Source organism: Mustela nigripes, chromosome 6 (genome assembly GCF_022355385.1).
Source record: "Mustela nigripes isolate SB6536 chromosome 6, MUSNIG.SB6536, whole genome shotgun sequence".
NCBI lineage: Eukaryota > Metazoa > Chordata > Mammalia > Carnivora > Mustelidae > Mustela > Mustela nigripes.
In genome coordinates this window covers 9320109-9345177 of record NC_081562.1, presented here as the reverse complement: position 1 = coordinate 9345177, position 25069 = coordinate 9320109, and the positions used below count along the sequence as shown (strand labels likewise).

Below are 25069 nucleotides of genomic sequence, written 5' to 3'. Positions count from 1 at the left end.
AGGAACCCCAGTTCCAGAGTTGATTTCTGAATGATTTCTGCAGCTTCCTAGCTTCTCCCCACACCACACTTTCCTGCTGGCCTCCACAAAGCTTCCAGAACAATCTTCCTTAAGCACAGGCTGGAGCTTTTCAGCTGCCTCTAGCTTACCACTTGTCCATGGCTCCATCAAGCCCTGGGTCAAGTCCGGTCCAGCCTAGAAGGCCCCCATGGCGTGGCGCCTGTCTCCCCAGCCTCATGGCCTCCCCTCTCCACCTTATACACAAAAGAATGAACACAGCAGGCCTGGGACAAAGGCCCGCCTTCAGGGCTGGCCCTTGGCTGGCATCTGGGAACTGGGATTTCTGGAAGGTGCCCACCATTGACTAGTAAGAATGACTCCTGGTGCAACTTCCCCAGCACCTAGCATCGCAGGTGCTCAGGGAACACCAGCAGAAGGAACGAATAACCACCATCCCTGGTAGGCCTTGCTGTCCCCATTTTACAGATAAAAAATCTGATGGGATTTGTGCTCAGAGATGTGGTTGGTCTGTTCAAGGTCACAGAGCCGGTTACTGATAAAACCAGAGCTTTCTCAACCCAGAGCACATTTTCTCTTTCCCTTTGGCCCGTGCCTGCCCTGGGGCTCACAAGAACCACGTGCGTACCAGGGGGAGGCCCGGCAGACACCCCCAGCCCGCGGCCCTGACCAGAGCTCTTCTGTCCCCGCTCACTTGGCCTTCTGGCTCTTGCTCCAGGGGGGTGGCACCACGCATATTTGCCCAGGCTGGTTTGGGCACAAAGAAGCTCATGGTGCCCTCTGATGTGGGGGGCTGCCAGTCAGCTCGGGCTCTGTGCTGGAGTTGGAGGGGTACACACGGTTGCTTGCTGCAGGAGGAGCCGGAAGTGGTGCTGGGGGCGGGGGGCAGTCCTGGGAGAGGCTGCCTGGCTCCTGTCCCTTACTGAGCTCAGCCCACTCAATGGCTGGGGATGGGGTGTGGGCAGGACCAATGCCCCCCATTCTGCCCTAAAGCGGTGACTCCCTTGGGCTCTGGCTCTACACCACCTCGGATTTCTGCCACTTTCCCTAGATCCAGATACACCCGTGCCCAGATTCTGTTGACCTGGCTGCTCTCTGTAACTGGCCAGGGGCAGGTGAAACTCCGTTTCCTGGCCTGTAAGATGGGCACAATATCCTTACTTGGGGTGGCTGAGGGGAGGGAAGGATCATCCCGGCAAAGTGACTAATGGATCTGCTCCTTCTCATCACCCACCCTAGGGATCAGCAAACGTATCCGTCCCTGACAGCAGCGCAGCCTGGATTCCAGGGCTCCTGGTTCCCGACTCCTCCTCACTGAGCTCCCTGCCTGGCAGGGCAGCCCCGTGGCCCCCAGGGAGATGCCCACCCCTAGCCCTGGCAGCTACGTGCCCAGACTGCCCCTGTGGGTGGATGCCATGGCCTCCCCTGACCCCACCCCCCCAACCTGCATCTGGTTCTGTGCCTACGCCCTCCTCCCCCCGCTGTGTCCACCAGGGCACCACCAGCCTAGGTCCCTGCCCTTGGCCTCAGTAGGGAGGGAGGTCCTGCCACACAGGGAAGGGAACTCACAGCGATGAGCACGGCCTATGAGCCTCAGCACACAGGTCTTCCTGACTCCAGTTCCCCCATAAGGACACTGAGACCCAGCAAGTACACAACATGAACAGGCGGTCTGGGCTCCTGCTGGTAAGTGGGGCGCCAGGACTTGGACCCGGCCAGCTGCAGAGCGCGAGCTGAGTGTGAGAACAGGCATTGATTGGAGGGCTGGAGTGGGCTCGGGCCTCCTGCGCGTCCTGGAAGAAGTTGAGGGACAGGGCGACACCTGGATGGCCCACAGAACACATGATCTTTTTCAGCCAGGGACCGATGGCCTGCCAGCCACCTCCCACGGCCCCTGGGGCTCACTGTCCAGGGCATAAGTGAACACAGGGCAGGACACATGAAAAGGGCCCCTGTCCTTTATCTGGGAGACAAGATTAGGGGACCCCTACCTTGGACTGACTCAGACCAGCAAGCCCCACCCAAGGCCTCCCCCCATGTCCCGGTCCCCAGTCTGCTGCTTTCTCTCCTCAATTTCCAGTTACAGCCTCGGCAACTTACTACGGTTCCCACACCGGCCAGCCTCCACACCCTTGTGACCTCTACCTGGTGGCCCATCTCACTTTTCCTGTCTCGGCTAACATGCCACTAATTCACATGCACCCTCTTAAATCCTTCAAATCCTAGTGACCATGATGTCTCCTCTAGAAAGCCACCGCAGATGCGAGGGTGGGGTTGTGTCCCTTCACAGGACCCTGTGCCCTCTGCTGCCTTCACTACTGGCACTGTCCCCTGTCCCCCATCAGAGACGGGTCGGCGTACAAGGCTCTGGCTGGGGCTGGCGCAGGGAAGACTCACAGGCAGAGCGGGCGCAGTCTGGGTCTACTTTGGACACGGGGTTTCCGGGAGGAAGAGGGGGATACGGTCCGTGTGGAGGACAGTGTGGGTGGGGGGGGGGTGGCGCTCAGACGAGGAGACTCTTGATTTACTGCTTCCCCAGGCTGCGGCCCCATGAAGAGGATTCCGCAGAGCTTTCTGTCAGTAGGGCCACCTCATATCACCCTGACATTCATTATTCAGCTGTCCGCCCATGGCTGGGCGAACGCTCCAGAATTCCAGGATTCTGTCCCCGAAGATAGGCAAAGAAGGACACGCCCTGGCCAGGCCCTACGCCCTTTCCTCACACCTGTAAGCTCAGTTAAATTACTCTGAGACCTTTATAGGAAGGTTTGCTTGATCGTCACCTTTATAGGAAGCTGGGCTTGGAGAAACCGAGTGGCTTGTCCAAGGTAAGCGTCTGGTGGATGGTGAGGCCGGAGGGTCTGAAAGCAGGTGCCCTTTCTACTGGCCCCCTCTGAGCCAAGCCCCAGGGCGGAATCTGCCCAGGGAGAGCAGGGTGGGAGGCGGGGACATCGAGGGGCAGGGGGAGCTTGAGGAGACCTGCCGTCTGGGCTGTGCTCTGGCTCTCCCCCTCCCCGGGCTGCAAGAGAGCTGGCCACAGAGGGTCCCCTAGCCAGGAGAAAAGCTACCCTTTCGAACTGTGCTGCTCAAAGTCAGAGAAGTAACAGAGGCGGGTAGGGGCCTCCTGACTCTGGGTCAGCCCGATACGAGACAGAAAGGCCCTCTGCCCCGGGGTCCCAGCAGCTGGAAGCCTCATGCTAGGCTAGAGACCTGCTGGTCCTGGTGGGGGCGGGGGGAGGGTGTCTTGGCTTCTTGCCCACAGTACCAGAGACAGAATCCTGCACCTGTGAGAGACCTGCATGGCCGGTGGAGGGGGGAGGTGGGTAGCTTTGCCTCCCTGGGCCTCCGTTTCCTCATCTCTGATGGACCACGGTGCGGACGGAATGATAATGAGGCCCAGAGCCTGGCCCTATGCTAGCTGCCTTCCCTCCTCTGGCTTCCTTCCAAAAGTGGTCCACAGGAGGGCCTTTCAAAAGTCAAGACAGATGGTCCAGCGAAGAAGGTATGGGGTCTCTGAAGACCCTGGACTCACCCCTCTATTCAGCTCCCAGTGACTGTGTGACCCTGGGCAAGGTACTTAACCTCTCTGTGCCTTCCGGTCTTCACTTTGCCTCTCCAGGTGCAATCACAGATATGCAAGTGGCCGTGGAAGAAAAGCCCTGTTTTGGTCTTTTGTGGGTGGAACGTGGGGCCTGGTAAATGTCCCTTCCCAGGGGGACTGAGGCTCGGGGCAAGGGGTCTCTGGTCTGGAGTTAACGCTCCAGGCACCTAATGGAGACGTGCTGGGGTCTCCCTTCTTGCTCTCCAGGCGGGCTCCCTGGGGACTGTGAGGAGCTGGCCCTGCCTTCATTTTCCTCTATGTCCAGGCCCTCTGCCTGTGTTGGCCGGAGTGGGGGGGGGGGGGACCCTCTAAGCAGAAAATCCAAAGGGGCTGAAAAGATAAATTTTAGAGTGCTCCCTCGCTCTACAAAAGGATCTTCCATAAAAAAAGCTTCCCACATTCTAATCATTTGGCCCCTTCCCTGGAGGGTAAAGTGAGTCAGCACCAACCTGATCTCCCAAAAGAGGCGCCCCAGCGTGGAAGGAGGTGCTCCGAGTGTCGGGGGGTGTCTCCGTGGAAGCTCTGGGAGGAGCCTCTGCACGGAGGGGCGGTGGAGGGCAGGGGTGGGACTGGGTGGAGGCGCAGGTGGGTGGGGAACGGCTGCATCTCCGAGGTCTGCCCCGGGCCAGGTCCCACCCCTGCAGCCTGGCCCTGTGGGGACTGTGGAGCCGGCGCGATTCCAGGGGATACGGGGCTCCGAGATTGAAGTTGAGGGGCTGGGGCCTCGTTGGTCCCTAACTCCAGGGAGTATGGGGACCCGCCTGCTCTGTTCGCTGCCCCAGCACCCACACAGGCAGGGCATACAGCAGATGCCTAATAAAAGTCTGTGAATGACGATCAGAAGGCAGTTGGAGCTGACTCAGCGCCACCCCATCTTTTCCCAGTTGGGCCTGATGAACTTGAGCGGGCCTGGCGGGGCCTGGGAGAGGAGCAAGGGGTAGGCAGAGCCCCTCCTGCCCTCCCAGCGCCCTCGTGTGGACCCGGCGGGAACAGTCCCAGCAGAGCCATGTTATGCCCACATGTGGCCACAAGAGGTCGCCGCGCACCGCCAACCCCGGGAGAACAGCCTCCCAGAGGGGCTCCTAGCGATAGAGGAGGAAACGCATCTTGGAGAAATAGGACCGCACAGGAGTGGACTGGGGGTCGGTGGTGGGGGTTGAACAGGAGCAGGGCTGAATTGTACTATGTGGGAGATCAGCTCTTGGCCACAGAGGAGGCGATGGGCCCAGAGACTGGGGTGGCTGGCCCCAGGGACACACAGCCAGCTCGTGGCAGAGCGAGTTCCCCTCCCTGGTCTCGCCTCACGGGTTTGAAGACGGTATACCATTGTTGGCACACATTGGGGTTAGCTTCAGCTGGGATCCCTGAGACAGACTGCAAGGAGGAGACAGCGTTGGGGTGGGCAGGGGTGGGGGGTGGGGAATGTGGGGCGGGGGGCATGCAGGTGGACTTGACCACAGCCAAGGCCACGATCATCTTGGTAGGCACCTCTTACAACAGGGGGAGTCCGGCAGTCGTGCTGGGGTACAGCTCATCTGATAGGTGTGGAAGCACCACCGTGGGGGTGGGTGCCCCAGGGTGTGGCTTGGCAGCTCTGCCAACCTGAGGACCAGGCCTGGCCCTGGCTGTCAAGGCAGCTGGACCCTGCTGATGGGCAGTGAGGCCAGGCCACGCTGGGCCTGGTGGGCCAGAGCAAGAAGTTGGGCTTTATCCTGGGGCAGCGGGGAAACTGTCAGGTGGGGGAAAGCTAGGGAGTAGCGTGGTCCTTCTGGTTGCTGAGGGGGGAGTGGGATGGGGGTGTGGGGGGCTGGGTTAGGTAGCCCAGCTCTCCTGCGCCTGCGGAGCAGAGCAGGTTACTAGCTCCTAGCTGCCTTTCCTGAGCCCTCAGGGCTGCGAGAAAGGGCCTCTGATCCCGACTCCGTGGTGCCACGATCCCGCAAGAACCCCACCCACCCCAATACCCCGTGGCTCACTCCTGGCTGACCCAGCCCTAGCCCCAGCTCTGCCCACTCCTCAGCCCCAGCTTCTTTGGCTACAAGGCCTGACCCCTCTTCACCACCCTGGGACCTATGCTAATGCCTCCTAGGTCCAGCTCAAACGCCACCTCCTCCAAGAAACCCTCTGGGCCAGTCTGGGTATGGAGGCTTCTCCCCGGCACCCCCAGCTCGTGGGAGCTCAGCTCTCACCAGTTATCGAGGTCTGTGGCCAAGGCCCCGATGGGTAGGGAACACGGCTTAATGGCAGGGACTGGCCGTTTCCAGGGTCCCAGGGCTCAGCAGCCGATGGAACACTCAAGAGGGACGAGGAGGAGAGCAAAGAAGGGAGCCTGAATCACAGGGAGCAGCCCGCATCCTGGAGTCTGAGCTGTGCCGGCCACACAGGGACCTCCAGACTTCACACACCGATGCGGCAGTGGGAGAGGCTTGATCTCTGGCCGGGGAACGTGGCATCAGCCAGGAGTTGGACAACTTCCGTTCGCCACTCTTGCTGTTAGTCAGCGAGAAGTTCTTTCTGGGGTGACCTGGAGGAGCTTGTCCTCCCCCAGGACAGGCGTGGGTGCCACACAGGGGTGTCTGGTGTCTGCCCTCGGCCACCTGGAAGGCTGCAGCCTGGAGTCTCCTCTACTCCCGGAGGCAGGTTGAATCCAGAAGCCTCCCTGGCTCCTGAAGCCGAGGACCTCCTGGGGCTCCAGAGCAGGGGTGGGGGGCCAGGCATGGGTTGCCCTGAATATGACAAGGCCATCTGAAGGGGCCCAAGAGGAAGAAGCCAAGTGCAGCTGCAGGGCCACTGACGAGTCCTGGCCGCGGAGGTGCCACTATGGAAACCATGGGAGGGCCTTGGAGCTGGGCTGGGCCGACAGCCTGGAAGGGGCCGCTGATGGCTGTGAGCGAGGCTGGCCAGAGAGAGGCGGCATCTCTGGGAGCCCACCAGCTGGGGCCTGGGATCATCTCCGAGATGGGTCGTCCAGGGAGGGCCCAAGTGCCCCGAGATGCAGTGGAGGCCGGGGTGGGGGTGAGGCCTGGCCAGGTGGGGGGTCAGTTATCAGTGCTGATAAGAGAAGGGCCCAGGGGAAGGCAGAGCTGGCCTCCGGATGACTCAGTGACAGAATGTCTACCTCCCTGCCCCAGCCCTGGACAAACCTCCAAAGATGCTGGTCTGTCCCCAGGGGCTGCTGCCCCTTCCCACTCCGTGGGGGCTCTGAGCTGGGGGTGGCGGGGAAAGTGAGGACCAGCCCTCAGAGACTGAGGCACACCTCCTCACACGGGCATTCCCAGCGCTTGGTGAATGACCACTCATTGTCGCCTCCCTCTGTTTGGCCCCTTCCTTCCATCCTGGTGTCGGCCTGCCCCCCCAGCCCCCAGCCCCCAGCCCGGCCTCTCCGGGGCAGCTGGACTCTGCCTGTGGATGCTGTCACCACCTCCGCGGCCACCTGCTTCCCTTCCTCATCTTAGCTAGTGAGACCCACAAAGGCCCCTGCCCGCCTCTCCAGAACCATCTCTCATCTCCTGCCCCCGCATCCTGTACCCCCGCCCCCCGCCCCGCCTGTGGTTCTCCCAGAGCTCATCCACATGCTCCCAGCTCTGCCTCAGCCCCTTCCCCGTGAGTTGAACCCCAAGTCCAGTTTAGTTCAGGGTCCAGCTCAAATGTCCCTTGTCTGGCTTTTGCGCCCCTCCTGGGCACTCCTGTGTCCCGGGATGACACTTTGCACAGAGAGCCATCCCTGCTGGCTCTCAGGTCCACCTCGCTGCCAGCTCTGAAGGGTGGCAAGTATGTCACGCTGTCCTGTGTCCCCGGCCCCGTCGGAACCTGGCACAAAGAATGTGCTGAAAGATATGACAAATGAATAAATGCACAAGGGTGTTCACATAATAAGCATTTACTGAGCACCAGCTGTATACACAACCCTGTGCTAAGCCCGGTAAGGAGGTATATAATGCAAAGCCCATTGGCTCCCACAAGTGCTCCAGCCTCTGAGTGCTCGAAGGGGAGGCTCTGCCCCCACCAGGGCGATCAGGAAGGCTTGGGTGAAGCTTTCCAGGGGGCCTGGCACACACGTCCCCTGGCTTGCCCATAGCTCTGCCTGCACAGGCTTCTCCTAGAAGCCCCTTTAGAGCCTGTGTGCCCCCGGGGGTTAGGGACCAGAGTGGGCACCCATGTCCTTTGCCCAGGGCCCAGCACTTCCCCAGAGCTCGTCAAATATTTGCTGAGCAACAGTTGGAAAGACCACTAGGATGCAAGGTGAGGCTGAAAGTGGTCATCAAAGGCCAACCCAGGTATGTGTAGGAGCCAAGCTGTCATTGCACTTTCCAATGACAACCCTCTAGCAGAGGCTTCGATGACAGTACCCAACCTGTGATGCCCCCTTTCAATTGCGGCTCCATATCCCCCATTCTCCCAGTGACAGTGACCTCTGGGTAGGAGGGCAAGGACTTCTCCCCATCTTACACAGGAGAATGGGGCTCAGGAGACGAAAGGACTCACTCCAGGCCACGCAGCCTGCAAGTGGTGGAGCCTGCACTGGTTTTCAGGTCTAACTGCAAACCCAGCACCCCGTTCCTGCTTTGCAATGCTCTTCTACCCATTGGAATCCACTCACGCTGCTTCTGGATTTTACATGTCTCTTCGGAACCAGGGCAAAGGGGAGTGACTTTGTGAGTCCCAAACAAACCTGAGGCCTCCCGTGAGGGGTCTGAACATTTGGCAGAGGGTATCAGAACTCAAGGGACAAGGTTCGGGCCTTGACTCAGCCATGGCGGATATGCCCGCCTCGTGTGCCTGCTGCCCTCGGTTTCTCAGGGCTTTTCCACTCATCCATTATCCACCGTCCATCCGTCCGTCCGTCCGCCCATCACCATCCATCAGCCTCACTTATCGCTCATTTACCTACCCACCCATCCATTCATTATCCATCTGCCCATCAGCTGTCCATCTGTCTGTCCATCCATCCATCCATCCTTTCACTCCCTCACTCATCACAAAGCATCTTCGATACGTAGCAGGCAGTGTGCTGGACAGAGAAGACACGGTCCCTGCCATCAAGTCGATAAAGTGTAGCAGACGTAGACACCGTGACAGAAGACGCGACGCACTGGGGACACAGAGTGAAGGTCTAGAAGGGGGATCCGGAAGGTGCAGTGGGGAAGGTGTCCCGGAGAACCCATCACTCTCACCATATCTCCCAGGCTGTGGGTGTGCAACAGGGAAACTTGAGCCCGGGGCCAGTCCTCGCCGCTGGCGTGTCACAAGTTCCCTGCGAAGCCATTTCCCCACTGCTGGTGGTGGCGGGGACCCTACTTCCCGGGGCCGTTTTAATGCTGGAAGGACAGACACAGTTCTGAGAGGGCTTGGGCAACCGGGGAGCCCGCACAGGCACTTGTCACTGGACTGGCTCTTCCCTGGCTCAGGGTGGGGGGGGTGTCTAGTCCAGCTCTTTGGGGTCCTTGGTCACTGGAAGTGTGGCTGCACACGTGCACATGTGCACATGCGCGGTTACCCTGCGATTCAAGCTCCAGTGCTGTGGGCCGATGTCTACAGGGACCGGGAGGCCCAGGGATGCAGGACCGCACCCCAGACACACCCTGACCCAAATTCTGGACTGGCCCTTCCTACTTGAAAGGACTTCCATGTCCGTGGCCTGCATCTCCCTAGGGCCTGACAGTCGTCCTGGGAAGGAGGCAGCGCAGGGGCCGTGAGCCCTGCTGTGCAGGCGAGGAGACAGTGGGCAGACCGCTGGAGAGATTTAGGTGTGGGAGCTCTGGGGTTCCAGGCCTCGGGCGAAGCCCAGCTCTGCCTCCCCAACCCCATGTGACCTGGAGCTTCGCCGCTCTGCGCCTCGGTGGCCTACGTGGAGAGAGGGGCGTGGACAGTACGCCTCAGAGTGGGGGGACGAATTAAATGAGCTCGAGTCTGGAAAATGTTCAGGGAAGTGCCTGGCATGCTTGGTGGTTTGGGAATATTAATACGAATTCAGCTCCCGCCTCCTGAGCGTGCTCGCTTTCCACCCCCCCACCCCCTAGCGGGCCCTTTCGAAGGATTGAAGACAGCAGCTGGCAGTGGGAGGTGGTTGCTTTAAATACGAGATGAGGAGAACAAAAGGAAAATAGAACAGGGAGATGATCCCCCTCCTGACAATCCCCCTCCTGAACCGGGGGAGGGTCCCCAGGGCGCACTCAGGCTGCCCGCTTCTCTCTTTAAGGAGCTGGAAGCCTGCTTCCCGGCTCAGTCACCCCTGCTTGGGGGGGTGAGGGGGTTTATGCTGGTTTGTGCTGGGACCCCACAACCCCGGGGGACACCCCCCTGCCTGCCTGTTCTCCAGAGAGGCAGGAAGTAGGTTAAGTGGGCTCCTGGAGCCTCTTGGCCTCCCTGCTAAGAGGACATGAAATATTCTCATGAGGCCACACGGAGCGTTTCAAAGGCAGCCTGTCCCCTTGGCAGTGGCATGTGGTGGTCGCCAGGGACCCCACACCAAGTCCTCCCCCTTCATCTTCTCCAAGACACTGCCCCAGTGCCCCATGGTCCCCCAGCACCCCCACTCTGGAGGGCCTGTGGTTCTGGAGGCTGTGCCAGTAGCACTGGGCAGGCGGCAGGGGCCTGATGGGGCCCAGCCGCCGCTCGCGGCTCTCCCAGGCAGAGGGACGGAGCCCTGGCAGCCGGCCTCTCAACAAGGCTGCCAGCGTCTCCCACCCTGACTCCGGCTGGGCCTGGCCGCAGGGAGGAGGTATGAGCGGGTGAGCCCGGTTCCCTGCAGCAGAGACAGGACCACGGCGCTGCAGGGCTGCGGGGCTGCAGGGCTGTATCTTGCTTCCACTAAGCAGCTGCCCGGGGCTGTTTGGTCTGAGCAGAGGACCAGGTGGAGGCCCGAGGCCAGTGGGAGAAAGCCGCCAGCTGCTGGACTGTGGGCAGACTGAGGCCCTGACAGACGTGGGGACCCAGCTCTCTGCCAGGCCGGGCGCAGAGACAAGGAGGGACGGGGGAGGCCCGCAGGCTGAGGCTCGCGCTCTGGCTCGTGGCTTCCCCGCTGGACCCGGGGCAAGACGCCTCACCCTCTCCACCTCAGGTTCCTCATTTGTAAACGGGGACAGTGGCTGCCCCTGGGAGGTCTGCCGAGGATGCAGGACACCGTGGTTATGTGGGAGGGAGCCCAGTGCCTGCCAAGTGGGACACACTCCACAGACGGCGTTTTTGTCCTCCTCAACCGCAGCCGAATCCTCACCTTCCGCGCGTTCCCTTCCCCTCCTGCCCTTTGGGCAACTCCAGCCCAACTGCCCCTTCCCCCGAGCCTCTCAGCGGTGTCCTTGGGCCGCGTGCTACACGCTGCTCCCCGAGCAGATGGCACCTTCCCCTGCCTCCCCACCCCTGGAAAATGCCAGTGCTGAGCTCAATGCCCCCTCCTCCGGAAGCTTTCCCCGTGCCCTGGGCAGTGGGCTGCTTCCTTTCCTGAACCCTCTATGTCCGTGAACGCTGCCTCTCTCTCCTCCTCGTGGATGACTTCAAAGCATCCTGCTTTTCTGTTCCGGGTCTGTCCCCCTCAGCAGACCTCGAGCCATTCACTGCCAAGGACGGTGCGTTCTTCCGTCCCTCTCCTCTTCAGCCCCGCCCGCAGAGGCTTGCTGGGCCACTGGCCCGGGGTGGGGAGGGCCCTGCGAGGAAGGCCGGGGTGACCATGGCTGGCGCTGGCCTCCGCGAGCAGAAGGAAGAAATCCCTGGGAGACGCAACTGCCACAGTGCCCGGTCACCTGAGACCCGGTCCGACAGTGACCAGGCCTTCTGTGGGAGCAGAAGTGGGGCGACAAGTGGGGAGCGGGTCCACGGCCTGGACCTGAGGAGCACGCCTGTATCACATGCCCACGAGGGCCAGCCGCTTACCGCGCAGCTCATGGAGTCTCCAACCCGGCCCGAGGGGCTGGGCATCAGGAGGGCAGACAGGAACCGCACACAGCCCCAGGGGCTCTCCTGCTCCAGAGGCAGGCCCGAGACTCCCAACAGCCTCAGGAGGCTGGTGCTTCTTATCCCCATTCTACAGACAAAACCACCGAGGCACAGAGAGGTTAGGAAGCAGGGCCAGGCCTGAGCCAGATTGGTGGACCTCAGGGCCCACGCTCCCCAATGCCGCCCCCGCCACCTCGGTCGCAGGTGAGCCAGCCTCCCTGCCTGGCAGCCGCGGAGGCCAATGGGAGGCGAGAACAGACGCAAAGCGGCGGGTTAATAAACCCCAGCCATTCCAGGCCTCGGCGTCCCCTCTCCTGTCACTCCTCTCTGTGCGCCCCAATCTCTCCGGCCTGGGGTCAGCCTTTGCGGGGACCTCAACGTCCAGTTCTCGTCTGCCCCACGGCACTCAGGTCAGGATCCCGAGGGCACCGACTCAGCAAGCACTTATGTCCATGAGCGACCCGACAGCCAACTCGGTCTTTGCCCGAGCGCACCACACGGCCCAGCACACCCGCTGGCACACCTGGGGACAAACACGCTCAGCCTCGGAAGGGAGAAGGGCGCAGGGGGCGGGGACTGCCAGGCCTCAGGGTCCCAGGTGGGTCATCACAGGAAGGTCCCCTGAGCAGGGGGCACTTAGGGCTGCAGAGGACAGGCTGCCCCAGCTCCGCCCAGTACCTGAGGGTCTGAGAACTTGAATGGAGGGAACAGCCCCTGAGCAGAAGGGGCTTCACAGCCCCTCAGTGTGCCCCCCTCGTGCTCAAATCACTCTGCCGCCTGTGTCTTTACTCCCACTGCCTCCTGGCCTGGGACAATCCCTCCCCCAGGAAGCTCCCCCTTCCGCCCTTCAAGAGTCACTTTCAGGCCTCAGCCGCCAGAGGCCCCCCTCACTCCCTGGGCTGGGTGTGGAGGCTCCCCTTCCTCCTCCCAGAGGGCCCTGGCCTAGCTCCGGTCACATCACTTTTCCTGTCTGGTTGAAACAACTGAGTTCAAGTGTTCCTCCAGAACCACGTGAGACCGGGAACGTGCAGGTGGCAGGGTCTGGGTCTTTTCCATCCTGAGTCCCCGGCCCCGGGGCCTGGACCTCAGCAGCCGCTGAACGAACACCTTCAAACTAAAACTCCATCATGTGAGACTGAAAACGTCTTTAAGGCGATGGCAGCTCAGTCTGGCCACCGAGGGAGTCTCGGTCAGTGTCCACGTGGCCCCAGCAACAGCCTGTGACCCCCAGCCGGGACGCAATGGCGAGGGAGCAGGGCCTGGGAGAGCGGGGCTGTGCCTGGGCACACATTCCAGGAGCCTCGTTGTTCAGCCCAAAGGCTCCCGGGACCCACCACGGCCCAGGGATGCTGAGCCCATCCCCCCAAAACCTCAAGAGGCTATAGATCAAGGTCCATTTTTGGTCACTTTAATTGTAAAAACCAAGACATTTATATAAATAAGACCGCTGTGTAAAATAGGATTCACCCTTCTACTAAAACCCTTCTCCCCACACTCAAAAAAGAATATAGAAAACCCAGCAGAGATAGATAAGAAGTACAAATTAGCATGCGGTCCCTGATGATTGGTAGCCGGCAGGCCAGGATTCCCTGCAAACAGGCCTCGTGGCGAGTGCACTCCTGGCCCTGGAGCCTCGCAGAGGCTCAGTGATGTCCACACCCTCCGCCCCGGGCTACCAAGTACAAGTACAGGGGTGGAGGCAGGTACAAAAGGCTCACAGCCTGGCAGCTGGGGGTGGGGAGAGGAGAGGACCGGGGAAGGCTGCTTGGTCCTCAGGCCAAAGCTGGGGGACTAGGGTGCTACCAGCCCCATGAGATGCAGTGGTTTGTTCAGCCTGGGGGTCAGATCGGGGAAGGGGCTTCTGGGGGGCGGGGGGCATCACTTCTCCAGAGGACAAGGGGAGACGCTGCCAGTGTCCCATGAGCAGACAGGCTGTTTCTGGGGCCATCTGCCTATGGCCGATAAAGACCAGGACAGTGACACCTGCCGGCAGTACTGGGCCCCCCTGGGCCGGGGGCTGGGGAGGGGCCGCGTCAGGAGCACTTCCAGACACACACGGCCAGGGCCCCCCCGAAGTACAGGTACAGCAGGTTCTTCACCTCATGTGTGATCTCCAGCCCAAAGCCCTCGCCGATGACCACGTGCCACGAGGAGCCGAACTTCTTGTCCATCGTCTCCTTGATCATCTTGGCAGCGCTCTGGAGTCAAGAGGACGTTCATCAGGAGGGGCGGGGAGGGGAGGGCACGGGTCAGCCCCCTCTCTGGGAATCTTGGCAAGAGAAGAGCCCGATGCCCTACTGTTGTTCTCCTGCTCCTGGAACCTTCAGGAAGGGTTTCCACACTGCCCCACATGCACAGCACCCTCCCCCAACCGGCGGGGCTGTTACAGAGGAACAGAAGAACAGACATGACCCCAAGCATCACGAAGACACCGGAGAGGGAGGGGAAGCAGACACTGGTCCGCAGACAGAGCCGGGGGTCCGAGTGTGGGCTCTGCCACTTAGCGCTTGTCTCTGGTGTCCGCAGCGGCAGGCTGCGCTGGGGACATGACACTGAGCAGTGACACGCCTGACAGCACTCCGCAGACTGTATGCGACTGTCAGCATTGCGAGCCGCCAGCTTTGTCTTCAGGGAACAGAGAAGCTTTCCCCTAATGGGTTTGAGGGGCTCCTGGAAGAGAAGTTGGACTGTTTCCCTCACTGATGGCAACAGCCCCCACTCCTTTCTGTGCTGGCTCTTTCAAGAAGCTTCTTTTGAGAAGTCTAGGGAGGGGCAGAGGACCCACCCTGATTGCAGCCTGGGGGAGTCCCAGGCTCAGCTGTGTGCTGAGCGCCTCCCCGCAGCGTGCCAGGCGCTTGGCCTGCGCCCCCTCAGCACACACCTCCTCCCGAGTGCCCAGCACGGACACAGCATCTGACTCCCCACTACAGATCAGGACACCGGGGCGCAGAGCTGAGAAATGGCTTTTCCCAGGTTAAAAGAGCCAGCAAGGGCTGGAGACAGCATTTGAACTTAGGCCTGGCTGGCTCAAAGCCCAGGCTCTCATTGGCCAGGGCCTGGCTTCTTCTCCGCTGCCATGCTACTTTCTCAGTCATCACCAGACTGATGAACAACGTTCCTACGTCAATGCCTCCTGGCCATGTCCCCAGCACCTAGAACAGCGACTAGTGTGAGAAATGGCGTTTCACATCTTTTCAGAATGGATGAATGGATACATGAATTGATGCCTGGCTGGGTCCTGTTCTCTACTGGGATGGAGCCAAAGCGAAAAAAGGTAATCTACTGGGCAGAGAAACACCTGCCTGAGACAGGAAGCATGGACAGGGGCATCACGGAGAGCCCTCTAGGGCTGGGTGTGACCAGCAGACCAGTGCTGGGACACAGCACCAGACCCTTCCCTTCCTGGCCTTCCACGGGCTTCAAATCCTTCCAAGGAAGGTGCTAGCCAGGTCCCATTATGGCTCTCTGGAGCTGGATGTGGGGACAGGGGCCACTTGATTCACCCACAGGGGTCACCAAAGGCACAAGAGGCCGCCTGTACCAACGGCAATACCTCATTGTTGTTGGAGAATTTCTCACAGGCCGTGACACACAGCTCCATGGTCTCCACTCGCATCTCCTCTGGCATGTCCGAGTGCTAGGGACAGGGCAGGGGGACAAACAGAGAGAAGCTTAGCCCATGACCTGGCCTTGTGGTCTGGGCCTCTCTGTCCCAAGCTTAAGGCACGGATACTGGGGAGCTGCCCCAGAACAGCCCTGGGCATAGCCCAGAGAGGTGACCCATCTCCAGACTTGGGGTGTGGAGTCCAGTGGAACCAAGCAGGTTCTCACACCCAGGCCCCTCTGCAAGGGCATGAAGCTTCATGAACACCACGTTCCAGCCAGTAGCCTGGCCCAGGCAGGAGAGAGGCGGGTTATGGAAAATAACTTAGAAGCAGGCCCAGAATGCAGCTGGATCTCACTCTGAAAGCCTGAAGAGACACCTCGGCTGCTCTCGATGGTTCTGATTTTTCTTCCCATGGTTGCTCTTTCTTGCCAACTTTGCTGGATCTCCCCTTGACCACCCTGATTGCAGGACAGTCCTGGGCTTCATCTCCAGCCCTCTCTCTTCTCCACAATCTCCCACCCCATCCTGTAACTCTGTCCATTTTCTGCATGCGGAGGGTTCCCACATTTTCATTCCCAGCTACAACCTCCTTCGGGGTCTCCAGACTCCGACGTCCAGCTGTCTACTTGACCAAGTCCCTGAGATGTCTAAAAGATGACTCGACTCTCCCCACAAGCCTACCTTCCTCCATCTTCCTTCTCTTGGTAACTGACACCATTTTCTCTCCTAAGTTCCAGAAAAAGCCAACTCTGGGAGTTATCTGGATTATCGCGTGCCCTTGTGCCTGCCACACAAGGGCGCCAGTGTCTTCTACTGCCTCGACCTTCAAGATCGGTCCTGAGTGCGACCATGTGCACCTCCACACCGTGACCTGGACCCAGCCACCCCCTCATCTCTCTGGGCCCCTGCAGTCTGCGGTGACGGTCTCTCCACTTCCACTCTGTTCCCGAAAATCCATTCCTACGAAGCTGGAGTGAGCTTTTAAGAACAACAAACGGATCCCGTTACTCCTCGGTTTAAAGCATCCACTGTTCGCCTTTGAAGTCAGGACAGAATCCACGTTTGTCACTGTGTCTGTCGGGGTGGCCGGCCCGCCTGTGAGGCCTGGCCTCCCGCCCCGTCACCCATCTCAGCACTCCCATCTTTCTGTTTCTCCAAAATGTTGCGCTCACTCCCACCGAGGGTTTTCTGTGCTCCTTTTCCCTGCTTCGAATGCTCTTCCCCAGATATCCGCGAGCCTATCTCCCCAGCTTTATTCAAGTCAGAGATCAGAGAACTCCTTCCAGAAGCTAACCTCTCTCCACTAGCTCCATACACCTGCTTTATTTCTCTCTACAGCACTGGTTACCTGAGTTATGTTCCTTAAGCCTCTCTTTCATGTGACCCAGGCCTCTCTGGCTTGTTCACTGCAGTGCCTAGACTACGTAGTAGGGGGCCTCAGGAAAGACTTGTCGAATGAATGAAGGGATGACAGAACGAAGCACTGTTGACCCCCAGACCTCCAGACCCGGGCCCCCAGAGCCTTTCACTTCCTCCTCCTGCTGTCCTGCGGGGAACGAGCTCCTTGTCTCGCTCCGAGGCTGTGCGGGCCCTGCCGGCCTCCCTGTCTCCCTCCCCTGCGGCTTACCCTGACCAGAGGGAAGGTCTGCAGTCGCTTATAATCAGCCTCCTCTTTCTTCCCTTCTGTTTCTCCCATGATCCTTCCACTGTGACCACTGGAGGGAGAGAGTGGGGCTTTCAGGAGGCGCTGGCACTGGCAGTTAAGACACACCCGGGAGATTCAGGAAGCTGGCCCTGCCAACTGGGTGGGAGCAGAGAATGTCTTTCCTCAAGGGGTGCTGTAGCAAACAGGAAAAACCAGGAGAGAGAGTTGGCTTTAAACCCATCCATCACAAATTAGAAATGTCTCACTGACAATGTGACACCTCCCCGTCTTAACTCCTCCACATCCTCTTCCAAATGGCCAGCAAGACTGCAGACGGGAGGATGAGTCAACACGAGCTGCTGGGACCGGTAAGAGCACACTGGTACGCTGCTAGAAGCCCACGCTGTCATTATCAAGACAAATACTGACTGCGGGCCAGGCCGAGGCTGGAGCCTGAGCCGGCAATTAGCAAATGCAGCAAGCCTGCGGGAACCCTGATGCACGTGGGCCTCACCTCCCCGTACACGTGGTTAGAAAGTTAAGTGTCAAGGTCAGGATCGACAGTCCTGGTCTTGTGGACAAGCAAGTACCTCCTTTTCTAGGCACCCCCTCTCCGAGCTGATTTATGGAAGGAACCAGAGCAGAGATGATCTGTGTCCTCCTGGGCATGGCCCCTCCCAGCCCAGGTCTCCCTATTCCGGCCAGTTGGTCCAGAAAGTGGAAGGTGTGGGCATTAGTGCTGGTTCTACTGGTCACCAGCAGCGTGGCCCTGGGCCTCCAATGCCTCGGCACTAACACAGGGGTAAGTCACATCTGTCTCTTGGGGCTGTAAGAGATCAGATGAGACAATGTATGTAAAGCGGCTAACACAGGGCCCGGCACGTGGCCACATACATGAGAGAACGTGCGTGTACATGAACCAAGAGGGATAAAGCCTAATACATATGTTTGGATTTTTTTTTTTTTCAAATCTAGTTATATAATAACAGATGGGACTTTTCCTAAAGAGAAGAGCCTGGATCCTAAATGTCTGGGAGCATTGCTAGAAATCCTGGTGGTTTCTCTTTATTCTACAATTCAATTTATCCTGTAATTAAAAGAACTTTTTCATCTCAGCAGAAGTACTGATCTGGGGTGCCTGGGGGGCTCAGTTCGTGAAGCATCTGCTTTTGGCTCAGGCCATGATCCCAGGGTCCTGGGACCCAGTCCCGAGTCCCGCGGTGGGCTCTTTGCTCGGCGGGGAGTCTGCTTCTCCTTCTGCCCCTTGGGGGCGGGGCGGGGGGAGAAGAAGAAGTAGTACTGATCTAAACGCATCTAAACCACCATGCTACAAGCCCTATTTAACCATCCAGGCTGGACAGATACTGCCCGCTAACGTTACTCCAGCACGTCTCACAGTCCCAAATAGTTTTGCTGTCATGGCACAGCCTCCAAAGCCGGAAGATGCCTTGCAGAGTAACTAACGGGCAGTGATGATGGGTGACATCTGCTGGGCTTCCGGTCCCTCGCGCCCCGCTGCTGCAGGGTCTCTGTGGGGAGGCCTGCACGAATGGAGGCTTGAAGCCATTCTGTCGTCGGCCCAAGATCTCAGCTAGTGAGCAGCAGGCTGGGGTCTGACTCCCGCCAGTCTCTGGCCTGTGCCCTCCTCACAGCGCTGTTGCCTGGGAGGTGCCCACGAACCCGCCTCCAGGCAGCTGCCAGCAGCACGGCTCCCATGACCCCAGCCAGGAAGTACACATTTGATGTCCGGCCTGTCCGTGACCGGGGTTCTAACGTGAACTCAACCCTTGCATGGCTGAATGCTGAGCTTTTCCGGGCCACGCCCACCATTTCCTCCCTCTGATGCCTCACAGGCCAACCGCACCGCCCCATCTGGTGGGCTCCCTCGCACAAGGCTGGGAGCCTGCCACCGACTCCGCCACCCGATTTCCCCGTGGACAGACGGCTCCTCTCCCCTCATCAAGTCTGCGCATCTGGAGTGCTCAGATATTAGCAATTTTTTTTCTCTCTTCCTTTCTTTTTTTTTTTTTTTTTAAGATTTTATTTTATTTTTTTATTTGACAGACAGAGATCACAAGTAGGCAGAGAGGCAGGAGGAAGCAGACTCCCTGCTGAGCAGAGAGCCCGATGCGGGACTCGATCCCAGGACCCTGAGATCATGACCTGAGCCGAAGGCAGAGGCTTTAACCCACTGAGCCACCCAGGCGCCCCTCAGATATTAGCAATTTTTGTCTCTTCATAGAAGCTGGTCAACGACCAGGCACCACCTCATTGTACTTTCTGCTCGAGTTTCTTATTTCACAAAATCTAGGGAATTGTTTGGTCTTTGCTCCTTAATATGAAGGCCCATCTCCAATTCCATCCTCTCCGCCCGGCTTTCTTTCCCCAAGGCCACTTGCTTGCCCACCCCCATGCCCACGCCCACCCCCACATTATCCAGGTTTGACAGAAGTGGCGGCCGCAGCAATGATCAAAGGCAAAAGGCTTTCAGGTCTGTCGGCCTCCCAAGATTTTCAGCTGCAAATGCTGAACACCGGGTCCTCGGCAGCGCTGCTGGGGCCTCTTCTGCCTAAATATATCAATTCAATTCAATTCCTCCTCGGGGCTCACAAGTGCGGGCCTGGAGTGGCCTGGAAGAGAATCCAGAGGCGAGTGTGGACATGCGTGCCCTGGGGGAGGGCCAGGGTGGCAGCGGCTGGACTCTGTGGATCCGAGAATACGGAATCCTGATGGGTCGGAGGTATTACCAAAGTCCATTCTTCAGGAACCAAGGGGGAAAGCCACTTGGACGGACGGGTATTTTTTGGAGGCGGGGGGGGGGGGGGGGGGGGGGGTATGGAGAACCGTGAGGCAGAGTATTTATGGTTGAATGCCTGTTTTATAACCAAAATGAATTCTGCTCTCTCCCTTGCTTTGTAGCCTTGGCAAGTAACTCAACCTGAGCCTTGGTCTCTTCCTCTGTGAAATGGGAGCAACCCACCTTCTCGTTCTCAGAGATGCGCGCGAGCACCCATTAGTCGCCTCTGCGCCTTTGGAAGTGGCAGAGCCCTGCGCGCTACTCTCACAGCGCGGCTCTTACCGCCGCCCTGCCAGTAGCCAGGACTTCATCAACACGATCCAAGCACATTTACGAAGGACCACGATTGCAAATGGCTTTCCCTAACCACTATCTGGACCTCTGGGGATCCAAAAGGGATGAGACTTGCAGAATAAAAAGGAACAGTTATAGATGATATGCTGCCAAATACAGAAAAGTAAGAGAATCTTTTATGATGCCGTATCATTATAGTACAGCTATAGTCATTCCGCCGCGATTTAAATCCCGGCTGGAAGAATGCTACCAAAAATAGCGGACCCAGAGGTTTTAATAACCTTATCCATCTTCCATGCAAATGAGTATGTGCCTGACAGCTCCAGGCCAGAAAGAAGTCCCGTCAGGCCTAAAAGAGAGTCCTTTAATAATGCACATGTGCCCGCGGCCAGGGTCCTGGAATCTGCTGGGTACCAGTCCCAGGACGTCCTGGTGCACCAAGCCCGGAGCAGCTGTGCCTTCTCTCCAGCCCCCTGTTCTTCTCCCCGCCCCAGGGCGCCTCCGTGAGCTTCACCCAGCCTCGCTCGTGTCTGCTGCGAGGCTTCTCCCAGGCAACAGGAGGCACAGACAGGGCTCTTCTTGTCATCGCCTCGAAACAGCCAGTGCCCCCGTCCTGCTGTCTGTGCCTTGTTCTTTTGTGACACTGACCTCAGTTGCTATGTATTATTTTGCTTCCGAAGCATTTCACAAGGATCCTGAAGAAGGCTAGGGGATGTAAGAGGGATGGGGAAGACGAAGGCCCAACGTGTCTGCCAGTTCCCTGGGGGTGTCCCCAGCCATTCAATGCCCAGAACACTCCTGGCCTGTGGACCTTGGGGTGCCTCTGGGTACCACCACCAGGATCTGAGAGATGGGAGGACACAGAGCAGGACACAGCGGGGGCAGGGTACAGGCTCCAAAGGCAGGTCTGACTCCACATCGCATGTCTTAGACAAGGGTCTCTCTCTCTAAGCCTTACTTTTCTCATCTAGAAATTGGGGCTGAAGCATAGACTATTCCAGAGTAAATGTCAGCTCTTGTTGCTGGAGCACCTGGAAGGGGACCTGCGAAGTCTTTCTTCTCTCTCTGCCTCTATGCGGGCTCACAGAACATCTGAACATTCAGCCAAACTAACCCATACTTACTGAGTTGTCACCCTGCAAACCACAGCATTAGCACAGATGGACAAAAGTCACAAGGAAATTCTGGAGAACAAGTTGGGGCCGGCGCTAGTGGTGTGGGTGCACTGGGTGTTCTCCTTCAGGTCTCATTTCCCCCACAACAGCCCGTAATGACAGAGCCAGGATCCAAACCCGTATCTTCTAATTCTACCTTCTCTACCTATTTCCCCCAGTCACAAGCAAGCAGGAGACAGACCAAAATGCAAATAGCTTCACTTCTCAGCATCACCCAGTCCAGCACCTGTCCAGGCACACTTCCTGCTTCCAGCCGTATCCGGGATACACATTTGTGTACCTTGGTCATCTTCCCGCCTTTCCGGGCCACGTCTACCCTCTGCCTTCTGGCAAACATAGAGCAAAGCTGGCAAGAGGAAGAGAGAAGAACCTGAGGGCCTGTGGCCATTCACCCAAGATGATGGTGCGGTCAGGAAACAACATGGAAGATCTGCATTTCACAGATCAGTCTAGAAAGGGGAAAGCAAACGCAGGATTGCATTCTTAAATTATGCTAAGCAAGAGCATTAAACATATTATCTACTAAAAAGGAATATTTTAAGAGTTAGGAGAAGATGCCTGCAGAAAAAAGGAGAGTCCTCAGAAAAGCCATTTACCTTTACAAATGCAGGAGCACGGACGCGCATGCGCCCGTGCGCACACACATACAGGATGTTGCCGCTGTTGTGTTGTTTTTAACACTGCCCTTATTTTTTCTTATTTTACTGAGGTCCAGTGAACACTTTTGCTACGCTTTGGACTAAGGGGAGGGAGGGAAGACAAAGGAAGGAAGCAGGAAGAGAAAGAAATGGAGAGATGAAGACTTTTTCTCTATGTGTGACTGATATGATAAGCAATATTGACTCACGTGGTACCCCCTCACCAACATATCCAAATTTGGATGAAATCCCAAACATTTTTTGTCAAGATACAAAGTACAGCAAAAAGTCATAACCGTCACAGCTATTAACTCTACACAAGAACAGACACTTCCCACAGACAGTGGGTTACGAAGTTTCCCACCCTCTCCTTCCCACTCGAGAGAACAGATTTGAATGTAAGGGACTAAGAATGACATTATTACAGAAATAAATTGGGAGTTAGCACTGATTCATTATGTTTTTTGTAAAGATTTTATTTATTTATTTGACAGAGAGAGATCACACGTAGGTAGAGAGGCAGGCAGAGAGAGAGAAGGGGGGGGGAAGCAGGCTCCCCGCTGAGCAGAGAGTCTGAGGCGGGACTCGATCCCAGGATCCTGAGATCATGACCTAAGCCGAGGGCAGAGCCTTAACCCACTGAGTCACCCAGGTGCCCGATTATATTTTTTTATCATTCACAATTGATAATTTCTGTGACATCTCATAACCAGTCACGACTTACCCATGTGTCATGAGTCCAGACAATCAATCACCCCAAGGCTGAAGAACCTCATCTATTCTTCTGTAGACACCCCAGAGCACAAAGACCAGTGCCTGGCACATGGCAGAAGCCCATCAGATATCTATCTTGTGATTAAGTTACATTTCATTTGGCCCCCTGAGAAGGGAGAGGACCTATCAAATCCATTCGATATTTACTGAACACTGACCTTGAGCAAGGCAACAGGATGGACGTCCTACATGCAGGATCTTATTTGCTGTCCACCCCCCACCCCCTCTGCCAATAACTCTGTTAAACAGGTACTCTGTTAGACATGACCATGACGGCTGAGAAAAAGAAAGGGACTTTCTACCCAGCTAACAAACGGAGGAGCTAGGAGTCCCTCAGGTGTATAGGACTTGAAGGTTATGCCTTTTCAACGACTCCACTACAAGCAAGAGACAGTTTCTACTTTCAAAGAGCTTACAATCGGAGAGACCAACACACATACACAGGAACCAACTCTGCTTCATGGCAGAAAGCAGTACCTGTCACAAGGCAGATGCAGAGACAGAGAGAGGAGGAGAGTTCTGGAAGGGGCAGGGATGGGGGAGAAGATAGCAAGAAAAGCTTGGTGGCAGGGGCAGCACTTGAGTGGGAATCCTGCCAAGTGGACCAGGTGGGGCAGAGATAAGAACACACACAGTGACAACCAAGCAGTAAGCTCAAAGCATTTTCTGGGACAGCCCAATGGTCCAGTTTGGCTAGAGGACAGAACGTGGCACAGAAGGGAGAAAGAAGGCTGGGAAAAAAATGTTGGGGTTGGGTTGTGGAAGTACAGAAGGGCTCTAAAACGTAGGCTTGAGAAGTGTGGATATTTTTAGTGGGGAACGAGAACCCCTTTGGAGGTCTCTTGGGGGTTGGTGGCATTGCATTGTTTTCAGACAATTATTCTGGTGGGATGGGTAAACAGAAAAGACTAAAGGTAGGGAACACCAGCTTGGAAGCTACAGCACTGGCTCAGGTGACAGGCACTGAAGACTTGAGCCAAGATGGCAGCTTCAGGAATGGAGAAGATGGGGAGTCCTCGAGGAGGCAGAATCGAAGGAAACTGACAACCGCCCGAGTGTGAGGAGAGTGGCCGAGTGAGGGAGACGATGGCCTCGCCACTGAGAAAGACGGGGCAAGTCCCGTAGAATGGATGGACAAGTAAAGAAGGGGGCCGGTTTGATTTTGGAACTTCTGAGTTTACGTGGCTGGTGAGACATGCAGATAGAGGTGTCTTGTGAGGAGGAGGCAATCACCAAATCACGGATCATTGGTCACAGAAGGGAAGCTGTTGAGTCCAACCAGCACAGCAATATAACTCGGGCTGCCCCCCCTCCCCCCGCCCAAAAGCATCCCTAACCCCTGAAGCCCCGGAGAAAGATCAGAGCAGGAGATCTGGATTTGAGGGTCACATGAAGAAATGACGGCTGACATTAAGGGCACTGGTGACACTTCTCAGAGGGGGAGAATGTGAGGAAGTAAGAGACAAAGGAAGTGAAATAACATAGTAAATTCACACTGGACTGGGCTCTTTACACTTCAATTCCTATTATCCTCAGAATTCCCCAAGGAGATACCCTATTGTATCCGGATTCCATATAAACTCAGCCTGGAGCCCAGGGAGGTTAGGTAACTTGCTAAGGTCCTGTAACTGGGAATCCAAACTGGGTTTGCCAAGTTCTTTTCACTACACCCGGTAACTGAGGATGGGTAGCACATCCTCAGGGAAGCCGATAGCTGGATAGTTCTAGGATCACATCCTAGAACTTTAGAGTCGAAGAGGCCTTCTATTTACGAAGCCCAGCTTCTATTTATAGATGGGGAAACTGAGGCGCAAAGAAGGAGCTGACCAGCCTGGAGTTCTAGCAAGTCACCAACTGTCCAAGTTAAGCAGTCTGAGCCAATGCGACGGCGACCACCCGTCTAGCCGTGGGAGGGGGGAATTACTCCGCGAAACGTGTGTGTTGGGGTGGGGGTTACGGGGTGGGGGAACAAGGTCCTGGGGGGAGCCGGGTCGGGGAGGATGGGGGACCGCGCAGCGGGATGGGGCCTCGGGTGTATGGGGTAAGGAGCAGCCCACAGAGTCGCCACCGCTAACCTGTCACGGCCGAGTTCGCAGGTCCCCGAAGTGTGGGGGTGGGGGTTGGGAGGATCTGGGACCAGGACCAGCAGGCAGGAGACTGAGGTGGGGCCTCCGCGGAGGCCGAGGCCCCACCCGCCCCGCGACGCCACTCTGCCCCGCTTCGGGCCGGCCCTCCCCGCCCGGCACCCCGCCGCGCCCCGGGGCCTCACCTGCTTCCGCGGGGGCCGGAGCCGGGGCCGCAGCTAGCGCACCCCCGCCAGGGTTGTCAAGGAGCGAAACAAGAGTGTCTTAGCAACAACAAGGAAGTCCTGCCCCCTCACCGGACGTTGACGGGAATTTCACTTTTTATTGGTGAACAAAAGTGTCAATCAGTGTTAAAGGCCCCTACAACGTAAGGCTTTACGAAAGGGGCGTGGCTAGAGGCTATGGAGGCGGAGCTTCAGTTATAGTCGTCTTAACTAGGCCTGAGGAGCCCGCGGAGGTACAGAAGTTCGTGTTTCAGAGAAACGAACTTGGAAGGGCGGTGTTACC

The 25069-nt window shown here is 57.7% G+C and overlaps 1 protein-coding gene across 3 annotated transcripts; it reads right to left on the bottom strand.

Annotated features, from left to right (window-relative positions):
• Nucleotides 1-12934: 12934 nt before the first annotated feature.
• On the bottom strand, nt 12935-24857 carry DNAL4 (dynein axonemal light chain 4). Of its 3 annotated transcripts, none has more exons than XM_059401992.1 (4): nt 24748-24857; nt 16783-16993; nt 15102-15185; nt 12935-13746 (listed from the first exon to the last, which is right to left on the bottom strand). In XM_059401992.1, exons 2-4 carry the CDS (start codon nt 16849-16851, stop codon nt 13582-13584), a joined length of 318 nt encoding a protein of 105 aa, XP_059257975.1. In that variant the 5' UTR covers nt 16852-16993; nt 24748-24857; the 3' UTR covers nt 12935-13581. The 3 variants fall into 3 exon arrangements, with proteins under 3 accessions (XP_059257975.1, XP_059257977.1, XP_059257976.1); XM_059401994.1 differs by having other exon boundaries at nt 16783-16870; nt 24748-24852; XM_059401993.1 differs by lacking the exon at nt 24748-24857 and adding an exon at nt 24554-24704.
• Between the last annotated feature and the right edge of the window lie 212 nt (nt 24858-25069).